Raw genomic sequence first — 17,095 nt, 5'->3', positions numbered from 1 at the left:
ACCCTGTTACCTATATGTCTTTATTACCTCTGGTGGTGCTGGTAGTGGTAGTGGTATATCAAAAATAGATATTTATGTACCTTTGTTTTTAAATCACTGAGCAATCTTTCCCACAAAACTTACTATATGAGAATTAATACTGGTATCACAATGTAAAACAGCATATTGACGACTCCTGGTTAGTTTACTAGTTAACTCCTAGTTATTAATGTACGAATTCCAAGGAGCTAAGGCTAACATACTGTGTTCTTAGCGAGATTAACACAGAGGTCGAGATTGACCTAGTTTGTTCACTACTGGCCAATGAAAGAACACAGCACAGAACAAAAGAACAAGGCCTTTCACCAACAGAGCTAGGCTGAACACATGATGGTATCTCCAGTAAAAAAGGAAAATATGGTTGAGCTTCATCTGAATGTTAAGCTGCAACAGTCCTGTCCTAAACTTGGACTCCAAGTTCTCCCGAATATCATATTCTAATCACGTTATACACTAGACAGAACGTTTTACTTTTACTTTAAAAAGTAAAAATGACTACTTATTTGTGAGAATGTATTTATTTCCTGTCTATACGTTTAATTGTGGTTTATAAGCTAGCTGGGGTCGGTTATAGCCGAGGCACCGTTGGCTACATATTCAGTGTAGTTAACTGCTAACATTACCACTGTTATCTGTGCCTAAAGGTGAGCCATGAGGAGAAAGGTGCTCTGTCAGGGGGCTAATGAGAACCTTGACCACCAGCCGGACATTCAGGAAAACGATTTTCCAGAAAGCTAACTACGAATTGGTTGACTTACTTATTTGTGTATTGTTACGTGTCCTCCTGCTGTTTACAGCTGCAATGTCGCGCCAAGACTTCATTGCACAGGAAGTAACGACATTTTCCCGCGGTCTGTCACAGCGGAGGGGGTGTTTTCTATTGTAATATCCGTAAAACATGGGTCGAGCCCCTGAAGGGGACCGAGTGTACTGCGACTTACGGTCTTCTCTGGCGGCTCGCAGTCCGCCACGGCCAACGGACACAAACCAAACGTTAAATGTGGTGAACGCAGGTGAAGCAGCGCGCTCGGGCTAAAGTTGCTCGTGCAGAGAGCTGCCTGCAGTCGGTTGCACTGTGCCGGCGTCGCTGTCTGATTACGTCATCAAGGCGCGACCTCGCAGGCGGTCGAGGGAGGTGGAAGGGGGATCCAAACCGACCCGGAAGGACTTTCGCTTCGCTCACATGTGGACAAGATTTTAACACCAGTGACGGGAACGTGCGTGTGTGTTGTGATATACCCTCAGACAGACGAGCGCGTGATGAACCGCACAGTTTGGCTTGATAACAGCAAACCGGGGTACTTGGTCATAGTTCGCGCGAGCTTGTTTTCGCCGTAGATCGCTCCTCCACGCGACAGATGATACGATGGAAAATTTAGAATTGAGCCTGTCATCACTGGGCACCATATCCAGACATGTTGACAAAAGTCACAACCAACTCAGCCAATATCTGTCCAAGCAGGTGAGATATGGTGATTTCCGGCTTGTGTGAATAGAATAATGTGTTGGGGCTGTTTTCTTTTTACAATGTGACTCACACCGTGTCCTGTGTGCTGCATGCAGTAGCCCCCCCCCCATCGCATGTCAGTAGTAATGACTTAATTTTAGTATATATTGTTAAAACTGTTCTGGTGCCATCTTAATACAGATGATTTAGATGTTTTGAAGAAATATTGCTTTGTATGTCCTTTATATCAATCAAAAAAATACCTGATTTAGGACCTTTTTTTTTTTTCTGCCATTGGATGTCTCCTCAGATATGGAGCCAGCAGGACCGGCAGCGTATTCTGGAGAGCTTGGCACAGCTGCTGCTGGAGAAGGACTACACTCTACTGATTGCAAGACACCTTCGGCCGCTGGTTCTGGATCTGCTGGAGCGCAATGCAGAGAGGGTCAAAGCCGGCGGGAGGATTAACCACGACCTCCATGAGCGCCTGTGTGTGGCCCTCAGCAAAGTCCTCTGCATCAGTCCCGATGCACAGGCGTAAGTCGGCGTTCTCTCCTTTTCACATTGCGGGTGCGAAAGTAACCACCAACTCGGAGCTTGTGGTATGAATGACTTCACCCTGACTCATTTTCTGCTTCTCTCCGTAAGGTTTGCTGCGAGATACTTCAACGATGCCCCCCCAGTGTTTCAGAGGCTCTTCTTCACCAGTGAAGAGTCATCGGCTGTTCAGTATGGCCCCAGGAGGATGAAGCTGCGTGACCTCATGGGTGCCACTCTGCGCTTCCTGCAGAGTGATTGTGCCAAGTTTCGAATGCTGTGGGACTGGAGTCCCTGCGTTTCACAGCTGCTCACCAGCGATGTCATGGTTCGAGGGTACGTAGCTGCTTCCCCTTGAGGCCCGCAAAGGCGTCAAGGGCCACATATGGTTCGATACAAATCCTTAATCACTGCTGGTTCCCTGGTGGAACACCAGTTAATTAACTGAGCAGTAAAGAATATCCACATTGCAACCTATAAATGATGTCAAAACAGTTTAGAGTGAAGGCCCCCGGTCTGTCTGTGTGCTTACATGTAGCTGTCATAGCAGGGTTAATACTGTTGCGTGCCTTTCTCCTGCTTTTCATTCAACAGTTTTGCATTGCTGCTTGTTTGCTCAACAAATGAAATACAGTGTGTTTTCCCATTGACTCAAACAGGTACACTGCCCAATGCTTGGCGCTGGTCTCTCATATGACTGATAATCAGAAGACCATCTTTCTGAGGAAGGTGCTCACAAGTGATGAGATCCTGCACATGAAAATTAAGTATGCAGCTTTGTTTGTCCTTTCTGTATCTGTTGTCATGCACATACATGGAAAAGGTTTTGTTTCAGTGCTACCCTTGAAGCCAAAATGGCATTAAAACAGCTCATTTTCAGTGTTTAATATTTCTGTGTACTGACTGAATGAATGAATGACACTTTGATAAACTAGTGGGGAAAAAGTTTTCAAAATTTTTGCTACCTTGAAATTGGTATTGTACCAAAAGGGACCGTTTACCTCCACTCAGTTATAGTACTGATAAATACTAAACTGATGCTTTCTAAGATACCATGCCATGACCTTTTTTCTTTGCTCCTTGTGTAGAGCTTTGGAAGAGATTCAGCAGCTGGAGGTAGAAAAGGCCTTGGTGCTAGCCAATCAGGGCTCTGTAATGTGGCGCCAGGAGAAAGCTAATAAGTTCACCAGGGGCCAGGTGGTATCAGAGGACCTGTCCCAGAATGTTGTGGCAGTGTGTGGCGTCGTCCTACCCAGGATAGCTCCCAAACACGCTGACCAGGTACGCTCTTCTTTGGTTTGTCACATAAAATGGTCTCTCCAGTTCCTCTTTGGTCCTAATGTTGATCTTTCATTTCAGACGAACCAAAAAGATCTGGTTCTAGTGGAGTCAACCTGCCGTAATTTGAGAAGACTGGCGCTGGCCTTGGCTTCCCAGAAGCCCGTGTTGCTCGAGGGTCCTATCGGCTGCGGTAAAACTGCCCTGGTAGAGTTTATGGCGTCTGTAACAGGACATGCAAAAGCCACAGAGATGCTCAAGGTGCAGCTTGGGGATCAGACTGACAGCAAGGTGAGAGATCGTGGACTTAATCTAAACTAGACGCTATGGAGCTGCATTATGGGAATTGTAGGATCCAGTGTTTTTAAAGCTTGACCCGTACTTGGGACTTAAAGTCAGGATATCTTTGCCAGTGATTTGATTTTGACCATCCTTTTTTAAATCATTCTCTTGCAAGTGCCCCAACATCGTGGGATTTCAATACTAAATACCTTGAATACAATTTAACATTCAATGGAGGATAGATAGAAGGCTGGACATCTGTGAATGTGTTTCGCTTGTTTCACAGATGCTGCTAGGGATGTACCGCTGCACTGACATACCGGGGAAGTTCGTGTGGCAACCGGGAACGTTGACCCAAGCTGTATCTAAAGGCCAGTGGATCCTTTTGGAAGACATTGACCACGCACCTCTGGATGTGGTGAGTCAGAAACTGTATAATTTCATTTCCAGATGAAAAGATTTTTTTTAAGTCCTAAATCCACAAATTGACTTGACATATTCTTTTTAGATATCTGTGCTCCTTCCTTTGATGGAGAATAAAAAGCTGATGATTCCAGGACGGGAAGATTGCATCGATGTTGCTCCCGGATTTCAGTTCTTTGCAACCAGAAGGTAAGAACGTCATTATATAGCAAATGTACCTCTGCGACAGCATCTTGGCTGTTCGAGCGTTACATTAGTATTTATTTAGTTTATCAGTGTTGGAGTGTTTACATGCACTGTAGTGATGGTGGTAACCTGGTTATTTTTCACTTTTTGCTGTACATTTACAGCAACTTTCTGTGCATTCATGTACTCTTTGCATGATCCCATTACTTTGGTGTGTTCGTGAACTTTTAAGTCATAATGTGGATGCTACAAAGACGAAGTGCTTTGAGCTTTTAAACAACACATTTTCCTACTTATCTAGGTCACTATGTGGACAACAGCTATCAGTTACTACATAATAACTGTTACATGTCAGCAAAGCATCGTTGCAGTATGAGAATTAATTCAAAGTTTCTTGCCATAACAAAACATTGTTTTCATCTGCTATGTTTCTGCGTACGCGCTGTCAAAGTCGGCAAGTCGCGAACAGAAATTCTCACAGCATTTTCAAGTCATTGCTCTGACTTGAAGAGGTTTTCATGTGAATTTTCATATTCAGGGACTCAATTTCCCAATTATTCTGACATCACGTGAATGCAGCATCTGTTCAGTTGAGACAGAACGGTGAATCCAACTTGGAGCACTTGTATGACAGGTTTATGATTTAAAAAAAAAAAAAAAAAAAAAAACCTTCACGTACCCGAGCAATCACTGGACAACGTGGGCAGAACTGTTGGATGGTCTTGTTATGGGAACACGCTGGACGTAGCTATGCTTGTGTGTTGCAGGATGTACTGCAGCGGCGGCAGCTGGCACAAACCACAGAACTCTCATGCAGCGCTGCTGGACAAGTACTGGACCAAGCTACAAATGGGCAACATGACACGAGAGGAGCTGAAGAAGGTGAGTGTTGTGGCCCCTAAAGCCCCCACTTGTCAGGACAGTGTGGGCTTGATCGGCATCTCCCCTCAGCCGTGGGGTGAATGCGGCTCAGAGGTGTTCTCTGGGCCGGACAGCTCGCCCTGTTGTCGTCAATCAGAGCAATTGAAAACACTTGTGTTGATGTGCAGAGCTTTTCATATTGTAGTTGAGAATATATTCTGGTCCGTGTATGTTTTTGCCTTTTATCATATTTCATTTTTCTTGCTTTTCTCTATAAAATATTACTACAAAAACTTTCAGAATTTCCCTCATGTATTATTAGCTTGACCCCTGTCTCTGTGTAGGTGCTCATCAGCAGGTATCCTCGGCTGACGGTGGTGTCAGACCGTCTCCTGGATATCTACTGCCAGCTGACAGGGGAGAGACACTCTGACCTGGACACAAGCAGCCTCCAAACCCCCGATGACAGCCAGCAGCACAAGTCTGAGGACAGAAACACACCGCTAGAGGGGAGAGCGCTGTCAATGAGGTGAGGCCCATCGCCCTACTTTCTCTGCTTGCCCTTCGCTTTCCTTCGTCTGGCCCTTGTGGCTAAAGGGTTAAGGCGCAGGTCAGGGATCTCTTCCCGTCATTCACTAGCTAATAAAGGCAGAAAAATGAGTAGAAAAAAAGTTTACTCCATAATAGACAATATACCATTTGGACAAAACCTTAATCCAAACAACACTGAACTACTGTAGTCGTTTTCATTCATTAAGGTGCACTGAAGACTTGGCTGTGCACAGATATTAGCTGAACATTATAGATGTTTTAGAAACACAGAGGTGTGGGTTTAGTTCCATCTATCCATTGCAGTCAATTTTGTGAAGTGAATTTGGCAATTGTCAAATTGCTAAATCATCTAAGTTCACCATAATTAGTGACCAGGCAAAAGTGTGGCTATTGGGTGTATGTCACAGCAGTGCACTCTGGGACTATTTATGTTCTCAGTCTTGTACTTTTTGACTCAATGCACCAGAACTGTTTCAGCACAGCTGTTTCGTTCCTGTCAGACAGTTTATCTATCATTATCTATAGGAAAAATAAAACAAATAATTCTTATAATATAATATAATATATTTGTACTAATTTTCCTGCATGCTTGTCATGCGATTTCCTTCTTCCCACACTCTTGAGATATATAAGACACACAGGACCTTGTGCCATTTACGTGATCTTAATACAACAACCTTATTCTACATTGTACCATGCCTCTCTGCACCAAATCTCCCTACCAGCAGTTCTTTATCCTTGCAGTGATCGTTAGTGGGGGCAAACATGAAAAGCTTTAGCCCCCTTCAGCTGGCAGATCCTCCCCTGAACAAAACTACCAGCCAGTCTGCAGGAGCAGCCTTCACGACTTTAATTAGCTTTCCACTAGCTGCTGCTGCGTTCGATAGATTATTGATCTGACTGTCCCGTGGATGAGGGGCTGACAGCTCACAGATTCTACGGGTCAAAGCGGGGCATTCTCATTAGGTAACAGGTTTATGAACGCTTCCTCACTCCCCCGATAGCCATCAAGTTTACATATGCGTGGTCCACAGAGGATGATTCAGCCCTAAAATAAATGTATAGGTAGTTTCCGTGCTCTACGCTTTAATAACACATATGCTTGTCATGGATCAATGTAATTAACAACCGCAATGTGTTGGTCTGTCACTGAGCTACATGCTAATGAAGAGGATAGATTTACTTTAAGTCCACATTCATGCTTAATTATGTTTATGTATTATTGCCTCTGCCAAGGAGGTGATATTTTCAGATTACTGAAAAACCACTGGCCTGAGTGTTTGGACAGTTCGGAACATATATGCAGACACATATAGTGGCTGGGCTTGCAGATTTGCAAATCTTAGAAGGCTAGACTTTGGTGGTCTGTGCTCTTCCAGTGCCCTTCTAGTTTCATCTGTCACTATTTTGGACTATAAGCCAGTACCAAACCTACTGATCATTCCCACTTTCTCTTCTGGGATCAGTAAATGTTTTTGTTTTTTTTAATTTAAATGTAATTTAATCTCTTACACATCTGACACGTCTCTTTCCAATGTGTTGACTCTGTTTCAGTCGTCTCCAGTTGTGCTTTATTCATGCTTCCTGATCACCTGACACAGTACCTGAATGCCAAGCTGCTTCAGGCACACGGGCAGTCTATGTCACTCTGCAGCTAGCTTGTTGTTCAGGAATTTATCTTCCAAAATGAATATAAATGCATTCCTTTTTTTTTTAATTCTACCTTCTTATGATTCCACAGGGACCTGCTGAAATGGTGTGAGCGGATCAGCGTTAACTTTGATAGCACTTCATCAGCCACAGCACAACACGTCTTCCTGGAGGTCAGTGGATTAGATTTCTTAAAAAGTATGCAAATAAAGAGATGCATGTCTTTTCCAGTGGCCAAAAACAAAACAGCATGTAGTTGTATTTAGTTCAGCACTGCTCCATCATATATTCTACAGGAATACGACTGCTAAATATGAAAGTTGGTTTTGATTCTGAATGTGGTCTTTTTATCAGCTGCTGCCTTTCCGTGGTCTCTCTCTGTTTGTCAGGCTCTTGACTGCTTCACAGCCATGCTGTCTCGCCCTGAAAGTCGACTGCGAATAGCAGAGATCATTGGAAGCAAACTCAACATCTCCAAGGAAAAGGTATTTGACGAGCCCTGCTTTAGCAAAAAAAATGAGTTTGGTGGAGGACTGTGATGCAAAGCACTCGCTCACACACTCCCTCCCCCACAAAGAATGAGAACATTGTATTTGTGTGTATGTGTGCGCTGGTAAACGTGATGCTACACTTAAACAAAACTTCAGCCCCTTGTAATTTTTTTGAATTGCTGGTCATCAATATGGAGAAAAAATCTCCCTCCTTTTTATATGATTCTATAATTTATACAAAAACACAAGACTTAAACCCCTATCTGCTTTTTGTCTCCAGGCCCAGTTCTTCTGCCAGATGTATCAGCCTGGCATCACACTGACTGAGCTGGAGGCGACGGTGGGCAGAGTGACTCTGGGTCGAAAGCAGACAGAAGCAGTGCGGCTGACTGTGTAAGTGGGACATCCTGCCCCCTTTTGCCCTCAGTTTACGCCACATATGCATCAGCTAGTGTGTGTGCCAATATTCACCAACTGATAGAACCAAACAGAACCCCTGCTGGTAAATTGACTAAACATCGAATTGATTTCAAACTACATTATAGCGAACAAGCCCCTCTAATGGCTCGGCCATCAAGACACACCAAATATTCACATTGATTCTTTTCCAGAGCCAATGTGAGTGTGTGTACGAGAAGACAGGGGTGTTAACTTTTTATAGAAGCGTGGACATCGGATGCGAGTGTGTGCAGCATGTGATGATGATAAGAGCTCATTTAAGCTAACTTTAGATAAATATTGCTCATTGGCTCCACAGCTCCACCCTGCTGGTGTTCTACTACTACTGTACTATCTCCAAACACTGACCACTATCCCGTCTTTGTCCCTTTTGACTGTAGTCAGCACTGTTCAGCAAAAGTTGCACAGTATTGCTTAAAGGATAACTGCAGTCTTTTGGAAGCCCAGGCCACTGACAGGCTCAGATTGTTATTTGAGTGGCTGACAACATTATGGACAGGACCCCCCCCCACAGAGATAGACCTGTAGGAGCCACTTGTTTGACAATGAGCAGCTATTACTTTGCCCTCTTCAAAGCCTGCAGACTCCATTGACAAAAACGGTGAATTTACATTGCAGAACAGGGGACTTGCTGCAGATCAGTTAGCTTGTTTGTGCTTTTGTGTTGGATCCAAACTAACCCTTTAAAACAGCAACGTCACAGCTCCTGAGATAACTGCAGCACACGCTTGATCCAAACGGGGAACACGTAAGCAAGTGATAGCAGTTCATGAAACGTGGAGACAAACCGGTGTGACCTTGTAGGATTTTGCGTATTTTGCTTGAAAGTTATGGTTACATTCTTCATGCAAAGAATTCAGCCAAATGTGTGGAATCAATAAATGTGCTTTTTATTCCCACAAACAGAGACAGCCAGACGTTTGCCGCCACACGGCCCTCTGCCGTGCTGCTGGAGCAGCTGGCAGTGTGCGTAGCCAAAGGAGAGCCAGTTCTCCTGGTGGGGGAGACGGGAACTGGGAAAACCTCGACTGTACAGTACCTGAGCAGAGTCACAGGTGTGTTTTCGATTAAAGTCACCTCTGTAACAAGTGTGCCTGGTTCGTCACCACTTCTGATTCAAACATTGTGTGTTCGATCCAGGACACAGGCTGCAGGCTGTGAACATGAACCAGCAGAGTGACACTGCTGACCTGCTTGGAGGGTGAGTGACAAAAAGGATGAATATACAAAAAAAACACAACATCTTGGATCCCAAATTTCATGTCTTGGTAATGTCAGATACCATCCTGTTCAAACACAGCATTCTTTTAGGCGGTGTTTTAAGCATTTAGTCTGTTTTTACTCTGTTCTACTGATATAAAAAAATAAAAAAAGTTTGAGGTCTCAAGAAAACAAATTTTATTAGGTGAGAAAAGCCAAATATAAAAACATTTATAAGATGTAAAAACATTTATAAGATGTAAAAACATTTATAAGAGTTTATAAGAAAACTCCACAGGGTACCTTTCAGTACAGGGTCACATCTCCTGTGTCCAAACATTTTCTGAATGACAGAATAGTCCTACAGAGTGCAGAGTGGGTCTCTGCCATTGCTGATGTATGGCAGAAGTTTTGTTTTGGAGCAAAACTACAGTTTCAGACTGTCACTTGTCGTCTTTTGCAGGTATAAGCCAGTAGACCACAAGCAGATCTTGCTCCCTCTGCGGGAGGCCTTTGAGGACCTGTTCTCCCAGACGTACTCGAGGAAGCAGAACCTGACCTTCCTAGGTCACGTGCAGACCTGCTTCAGGGGGAAGCGCTGGCAGGATTTGCTCAAACTCATGGATCACGTCTGCAAGTCTGCTCTAACCAAGGAGCTGCAGGAGAAATCAAATGGTAGCGTACTAGAGAGAGTAAACCTCAACAGTTTCTGATCGTGGCTAGTGGAGCACAGTGACGGACTCATTTCTTGTTTGCTTGTGCAGCAGCCTTGCTCCAGGAGCAGTGGGAGGCGTTGGCTGCCAAGCTGAGCCAAACCCAGCAGCAGATCCGAGCCTGTGAGACGGCCATGGTCTTTGCCTTTATGGAGGTAAAGCTTTACCGTGGTTACGGTGCACACCACACAACTGCAATGTCTGCAGTGCCGTGTCACATGTCATACCTGACTGTCGGATAAAGAAAATGCCAAAACAATTCATGAACTCTGTTCCTGTAAAGCCTCGGTGGAGCAGCTCTGACCTCTGTCTGTCTCTCTTTAGGGAACATTAGCTCAGGCAGTAAAGAAGGGCCAGTGGATCCTGCTGGATGAGATCAACCTGGCAGCAGCAGAGACCCTGGAGTGTCTGAGTGGACTGCTGGAGGGCAGCGCAGGGTCTCTTGTGCTACTGGACCGCGGAGACACCGGTGAGGACTGCTGCCGTAGGGTTGGGCTTTGATAGCATTTCATCAAATCTGAATCCAATACTTTGTTTGTCCTTTTTTTTTTTTTTTTTTGAATGCATTTACATTCAGCTTTCAACATTTTTAACAAGATTTAAAACTAAAATTCATAGATTCAGTTGAGCTCTGTTCAACAGTGGCAATCTACACAATGTTCACAACCTGAAGATAAAACCCCAAATTGAGACGAGTAGTGGAAGTTGTGAAATGTTGATTAAATGCATTACACATAGAAATTTAACAGGTTTACCTACTAACTTCACAACTGTAACATAGAAAAGCTTCAAATATTGAAATGATAAGAATGAAAGTTCAACTGGGAGATAAACCCGACACGATACAGTTATGGACTGCATTTCTCAAACACACATTGAAAAGAGAAAGCAGAATTTCATTGCTCCTCGGAATAACTAGAGGGTAGTCACACTGTGGCATCCCAAAGATGAACAGAAAAGTCTGCAGTGTATAAACTAAACTAAAATCTATCCATATTGTAGCCTGTGAGGCAACACAGCTTTTCCACCAGCACCAAAGGACCAAATTCAGAGGCAACGATTCATTCTGCTAAACATTTTTCTGGGCAGATAATTCAGGCATGAATCAAATATATTTTTTTTTTTGTTATTTTACGTTCACGGGATTCTTGTGTGTTTTCATCATAGAGCCCCTGGTACGCCACCCAGACTTCCGTCTTTTTGCCTGCATGAACCCAGCTACTGACGTGGGCAAGAGAAACCTGCCTCCAGGCCTCAGGAACAGGTGAGTGTGCAGAGGTGAAAGCCAAGTTAAAGAACTCATCTCATTAATTTTGCGTTAGATCGAGCTTTTTTTTTTCTTAGAAAATACAGACATACAGAGCATATTAACAATTTAAGACGTTTAAAGAGGGAAAGAAATACCTGAGCACATCAATGATACACTTTTCACTTAATTAGATACATCCCAGACAGAACTGAATTCTTAAATGGTTAAAAAAAAAAAATGAGGGCAGACTATTTGGAGCAGTGATTGTCAGAGTTGTTCAGTCTATCAATGATATGACAAGGAAATGCTACATTTTCTGTGTGTGTGTGTGTGTGTGTGTGTGTGTGTGTGTGTGTGTGTGTGTTAGGTTTACTGAGTTGTACGTGGAGGAGCTGGAGAATGAGGGAGACTTGCGGATTCTGGTTTCGGACTACCTCAAGTGCTTGAATCCACACAGGAATGTCATCAGTGGCATCATAAGGTTAGCACTTACATAATGCTGCAGCAGATAGCGCTGAAATCTGCTGCGGCTCCAAAGCCTTTGTCAATCAGTCAATCAAGTGAACATTTCATTTTGCAGACAGCTGTAGTAAAAAAAATCCACCATATTTATGCAGCTTGTTGCGGCTCGAGTAAATTAATGAAATTTCACACATCCTAACATATCTAGCCTAAAAAGATGCTAGAATTGAAATCAAATCAGAGTGCATGGCTCATTGTAGAAGGAAACTAAAATGTAGGGCTTAATGCATTAGTAATACAGAGATCTGCATAACATTTCTGTTTTTTTTTTTGTTATACTATAAAGGGGATAAGTGTAAGGTAACAAGATACTTTATGAAACGGTTACCAGCAGTCTCATTAACAACCGTGAACCGTACTCCTTCCTGACCTTGTCGCGTTTCTCAGAATATCGCAGCAGATTCACATGGGGTGCTGATTAACTCCTCAACATTCCTGTAACAGTAGCGTTTGTGTGCAGTTTTTACCTGGCAGTACGAAAAGAAGCGACCTCACATCTGGTGGACGGGACGGGCCACAGACCCCACTACAGCCTGCGTAGCCTGTGCAGGGCACTGAAGTACGTGGCAGCGAACCCCTGCAGCAGTGTGCAGCGCTCACTCTACGAGGTAGGAGGCCACCGAGAAAAGGGACACTTCAGTAGTTTTGTTTCAGTGCCACAGTCGACATAGGTGGGTGCTAAGAGAAGTTTGGGGCATTTCACTGTGTTGGAGTTTAAAAAAAAGGTAACAGCAAGTCAAAAAGACTCAAAGTCCATCACCGGCATGTATTCCAAGTTGACAATCTCCCTCATTTATGGTTCCAGGGTTTCTGCCTGAGCTTCTTGACTCAGCTGGACAGAAGTTCCCACCCCCTGGTCCAGAAACTGGTGTGTCAGCATATCCTAATGGGGAACACAAAGTGTCTCAAACAGGTAAGACATTCCAGAAGCCCGTTCCCTCCTTTTGCTGTAATTTCTTTTATAGCAAAGTACATTTTTGGAGGTCTGCCAGTGGAAGTGTGGTAAATTTGCATTTGAGCTCTAAAATGTAAAAACAATTAGTGCAAATTCTCAATTGGTGACCAAAGTCTTTATTTACTGCTACTGCATAAAGATGCGGGTATGTTTTGGAAACAGGCCTTTATTTCTAAAAGTAGAAAAAAAAAATCTGTAAATGAAATTTACTCGATTTGTCTAAAGGGTTTAGGTGATTTAGGGTTTGTCTAATAGAGGGTTTTGAGGTGCCTACCATTGGGTTTGTGTTGAAGTTACTGGTTGCACATGTGCTTTACTTACAAAAAACATCAATTAATAGTAAAACTCTCAGCTGAAAACCAGACGCAGCAGCTCTTTACCACAGAGACATTTAGATTGAGCTATTATAATACCCTGTTATGAATACAAGGAAAAAAAACAACCTTTTGTCATATTTTCATGCAGTCCATCCCAGCGCCATCGGGACGGCCATGCGTGGAAGTGGAGGGCTACTGGGTGTCCCAGGGGGAGATGGAGCCTGCTCTGGACCCCAGCTACATCCTCACTGCCTCAGTCAAACTCAACCTCCGTGACCTCGTCAGAGTGGTGTCTGCAGGGTAGGAAAACTGTTGCCCAGCCCTGCCCATGAGCCCTGCCCATGATTTCACCCCAAATCAATGGCTTCATCTATAAATGTCCAGGCTCTCATTTTGCCAAGAGTTGATTCTGGCCTTTTAGGAAAGAATGCACCCAGAGTGCATCAGGACAAAAGTGTGGTTGAACTGAGTTCCCCTGCAGTCAGTGAGCAAGTTTATAGATGGAGCATTAATGAGGTCCAGCACTGCTTTTTGGTGATCCGGTCTGGCTCACAGCCAAGTTCAACCCAAAGATGCTGGATGGGAATAATAGCAGGGCCAGTCATGTTCTGTCACAGCAAACTGGACAACCATTTCTTTATGGAGCTGGCTCTGTGCAAAATATCACTGCATGGTGCATTGATATTTCCCTTTAAAGGAGGTTATGGGATCAAATCACACAAAAGTATGTTGAAATGGGTGTCGTATGCTTTTGGGCATAGTTTTAACTTAATGCTGTTTTTCAAATGTGAATTTGAGGTGTAGAGTGTTTGGATTGCCGTTTGTTTCTTCAAGCTATGTTCATACATTTTTTTGGCCAGTATTCAAACATATCTACATTCACATACTATAGTTTGTTGCTCAGCACAGGGACATGGACAAGCACTGGTCATAATAACTGAATTATGCTCAAAACAGTATTCACCAGAGCTGAAAACAGTTACCCAACACAGTGATTGTGGTGATTATTATCTGTGGGTTCATCACTATAGCTTCACATTACCGCCTTCTGATCAGCTGTTAAGCAAAAGTTTCACTCACCACTTAATTGAGGTTAATTTGGCACACATTTCATCACGCTACATTGAGGTAGTATGTAATGAGGTAGTAATGAATAATCTGTCCCCCCCCATCACTTTCGCTCTCTGTTTCTTTTTATTTAAACAGAGAAACAGTTGTGACAATTGATCAAATCCCAACATTTCTTATCCCCTTCAAACCAATTTGTAAATCTAAAGCAACCCTTTACCAGTGCACCCCTTAAACAACAGCAGCCACGAACACTTCCTGCACTGTACAGCACAGGAAACATGCAGTGTTAGTATTCTAAAGCAGCACTGACAGGAAAGGAAAACAACAGTTATGAGCCTAAATCACAAAAGAAAAGAAGAAGAGAAAAGAGAGAAACTATTTTCTTGTATAGTGACATTAAGAACTTTCTCAAAGGTATTCCCTCTTAATGTTTCGGCTACACAGGACTCACCCGGTGCTGATCCAGGGAGAGACGTCCGTGGGGAAGACCAGCCTGATCCGCTGGCTGGCTGCAGCCACGGGCAACCACTGCGTGAGAATCAACAACCACGAGCACACCGACATCCAGGAGTACATAGGCTGCTACTCATCCGATGACAGGGGCAAGCTGATGTTCAAAGAGGGTACGGACACATGCTGGACCAGGATCAGACAGATCCTGGTCCTGAACCCCCAGGACCCAAGATGAGAACAACTGATTTAAATTACATAAATCAGACGGTGTCAAGAGCGACAACGAGTAACGGCGTACTAATATTATAACACAGGGCTCGTACGGGTGCTGGAAAGGTCATTCTGTTTGAATGCATTCAGGAATAGCTCACTGTTTAGATAAAGAAATAAAGCAGCAAGGTGCTAGAAAGGCTTGAAAATACACTTTAAAATTCCTTGGAAAGTGCTGGAATGTGACTTTGGAAAAGGTGAAGGAACCCGAATCTCCAAATTAATTGGAAATGTTACTGAAATTTCACTTCTCAAATTTATCCTCACCAAATGAGGATTCCTCTGCTGCTTAAAATAGTTATTTCCCTTTTGAAATAACATGTGGTGCTTGTCCTGTCTGCTCCAGGTGTTCTGATCGACGCCATGAGGAAAGGCTACTGGATCATCTTGGATGAGCTGAACCTCGCCCCCACCGACGTCCTGGAAGCTCTCAACAGGCTGCTCGACGACAACAGGGAGCTTTTTGTGGCCGAGACGCAGGAAGTCATCAAGGCTCACCCCAGATTCATGCTGTTTGCTACCCAGAATCCCCCTGGTCTCTATGGTGGTAGAAAGGTATGTGATCTGTTCGGTCAGAGAGGGATTCATCTGACCTGGCTGGGCTTTGGAAAAAAAAAACAAAACAGAAAAAGGCAGCTGAATGTTGTTGCACTGCGAAGGCTCACAGCTGATGTTCCGTTCAGCACAAAACAAGAAAAGGGTGCAATGTAATCAGTTTCATTTGCAATTACATTTGCTCATAGTGATGATGGTTGAGTAAAGTCAAACTTTATATAGCCAAAAATCACACTTTTCCTCAGGAGCCTTTGCAATATGTACAGTGAGTGACATCCTCTGTCCTTCATTCACACAAGCAAAAACTAGAAAAAGAGTAAATCAACACGTGTGTATGATTCGTTTCAAAAAGTAACAGGAAGGTTGTGTTGGATTTCATCTGATATCTTGGAGAAACTAATTAAGTGGCGTCTGGTTCTACACATCGAATCTAAAAACGTGTCCTAACTGGTCCCCAGGTCCTCTCCAGGGCTTTTAGGAACCGCTTTGTGGAGCTGCACTTTGATGAGCTGCCCAGTGGAGAGCTGGAGACCATCCTCCATCAGAGGTGCAGCCTGCCTCCGTCCTACTGCACCAAGCTGATCAAGGTCATGCAAGATCTTCAGGTAAGTGTTGATCTAGCGCTGCCTGTCCACTGTAGCTGCATCACCCGCCTCCTCTGTGTGATCCTAACTGCATGCGTTTTGTCCGTCAGTCCTTGCGCAGGGGGTCGTCTGTGTTCGCGGGGAAACACGGCTTCATCACCCTCAGAGATCTTTTCCGCTGGGCAGACCGCTACAGGCTGGAGGAGCAGACGGAGGCCTCTCACGACTGGCTGCAGCACTTGGCCGACGACGGTGAGGCCCGTCAGACATTTCCGTTAGATCACCAAACAGCACCCGTGTGCCTTTGACACCTTAGATAAAGCCCCTGTCGTCGTCCTCAGGGTACATGCTGCTGGCAGGACGTGTGAGGAAGCCGGAGGAAGAGGCCATAATCCTGTCCATCTTGGAGAAGCACTTCAAGAGGACGGTGAAACCTGAGAGCCTGTTCTCTCAGAGGCAGGTCACCAGCCAGTTCAGTAAGTGGAACGTAGCAACACTGCAAGGAACTGCTATGACCACACGTGCATTGTAGTACCAGCATTTTTTAAAATTTGGAACAGAGTGATGGTGTCTGTCTTTGCCTTGAGAGATTTTGAATCACTTCTGTACTCACTAAAATGACACTATGTAGCTTTTTTTTTAAAAAAAAATGATGCCATCTTCCTCTTTCAAATAAAATGTTCAAATCATAAGGAATAAGAAGCCCCCTTGCTCACTTCACTTCCCTTTGGGGTATTGCTGCTTCCCTCTAATTTGGTCTGATATCACCAGTAGCTTGTGGTGGCTAATGCTAATGTTATCAGTATTATTGTGTAACTTCACTTCCTTTATGACTCTTTTTTTACTTGTGCTTGCACCATGTTATAGCCTGCCAGTTAAATATTTCAGTGGTTTTATCACAAAACTAAAACGAGAAGTAAACACTCCAGGAAATTCAATGCACCATCAATCGGCTGAGCCAATAGATTTACACTAAACTATTCAATTGAAAAAACGAGAAC

General features: G+C 43.9%; 1 protein-coding gene across 1 annotated transcript in view; it reads left to right on the top strand.

The window, feature by feature from the left end:
- The first annotated feature begins 1,405 nt into the window (after window positions 1-1,405).
- The window catches only part of mdn1 (midasin AAA ATPase 1), a 49,179-nt gene continuing 33,489 nt past the window's right edge, over window positions 1,406-17,095 (top strand). The window contains exons 1-28 of the mRNA XM_070849912.1: window positions 1,406-1,501; window positions 1,797-2,023; window positions 2,135-2,359; window positions 2,683-2,790; window positions 3,112-3,304; window positions 3,383-3,592; window positions 3,870-4,001; window positions 4,092-4,195; window positions 4,960-5,074; window positions 5,398-5,582; window positions 7,347-7,428; window positions 7,645-7,740; window positions 8,027-8,139; window positions 9,112-9,260; window positions 9,346-9,406; window positions 9,869-10,080; window positions 10,170-10,273; window positions 10,443-10,587; window positions 11,286-11,382; window positions 11,735-11,848; window positions 12,350-12,497; window positions 12,695-12,802; window positions 13,310-13,461; window positions 14,677-14,855; window positions 15,302-15,510; window positions 15,969-16,115; window positions 16,205-16,346; window positions 16,436-16,570. Coding sequence (XP_070706013.1) covers window positions 1,406-1,501; window positions 1,797-2,023; window positions 2,135-2,359; window positions 2,683-2,790; window positions 3,112-3,304; window positions 3,383-3,592; window positions 3,870-4,001; window positions 4,092-4,195; window positions 4,960-5,074; window positions 5,398-5,582; window positions 7,347-7,428; window positions 7,645-7,740; window positions 8,027-8,139; window positions 9,112-9,260; window positions 9,346-9,406; window positions 9,869-10,080; window positions 10,170-10,273; window positions 10,443-10,587; window positions 11,286-11,382; window positions 11,735-11,848; window positions 12,350-12,497; window positions 12,695-12,802; window positions 13,310-13,461; window positions 14,677-14,855; window positions 15,302-15,510; window positions 15,969-16,115; window positions 16,205-16,346; window positions 16,436-16,570 — 3,988 coding nt within the window. The remainder of the gene's footprint in view (window positions 1,502-1,796; window positions 2,024-2,134; window positions 2,360-2,682; window positions 2,791-3,111; window positions 3,305-3,382; window positions 3,593-3,869; window positions 4,002-4,091; window positions 4,196-4,959; window positions 5,075-5,397; window positions 5,583-7,346; window positions 7,429-7,644; window positions 7,741-8,026; window positions 8,140-9,111; window positions 9,261-9,345; window positions 9,407-9,868; window positions 10,081-10,169; window positions 10,274-10,442; window positions 10,588-11,285; window positions 11,383-11,734; window positions 11,849-12,349; window positions 12,498-12,694; window positions 12,803-13,309; window positions 13,462-14,676; window positions 14,856-15,301; window positions 15,511-15,968; window positions 16,116-16,204; window positions 16,347-16,435; window positions 16,571-17,095) is intronic.

This window comes from Pempheris klunzingeri, chromosome 18 (assembly GCF_042242105.1).
Source record: "Pempheris klunzingeri isolate RE-2024b chromosome 18, fPemKlu1.hap1, whole genome shotgun sequence".
In the NCBI taxonomy this organism is placed as follows: Eukaryota; Metazoa; Chordata; class Actinopteri; order Acropomatiformes; family Pempheridae; genus Pempheris; species Pempheris klunzingeri.
The sequence above is the reverse complement of the archived record's forward strand: the minus strand, read 5'-3'. Positions and strand labels throughout refer to the sequence as shown.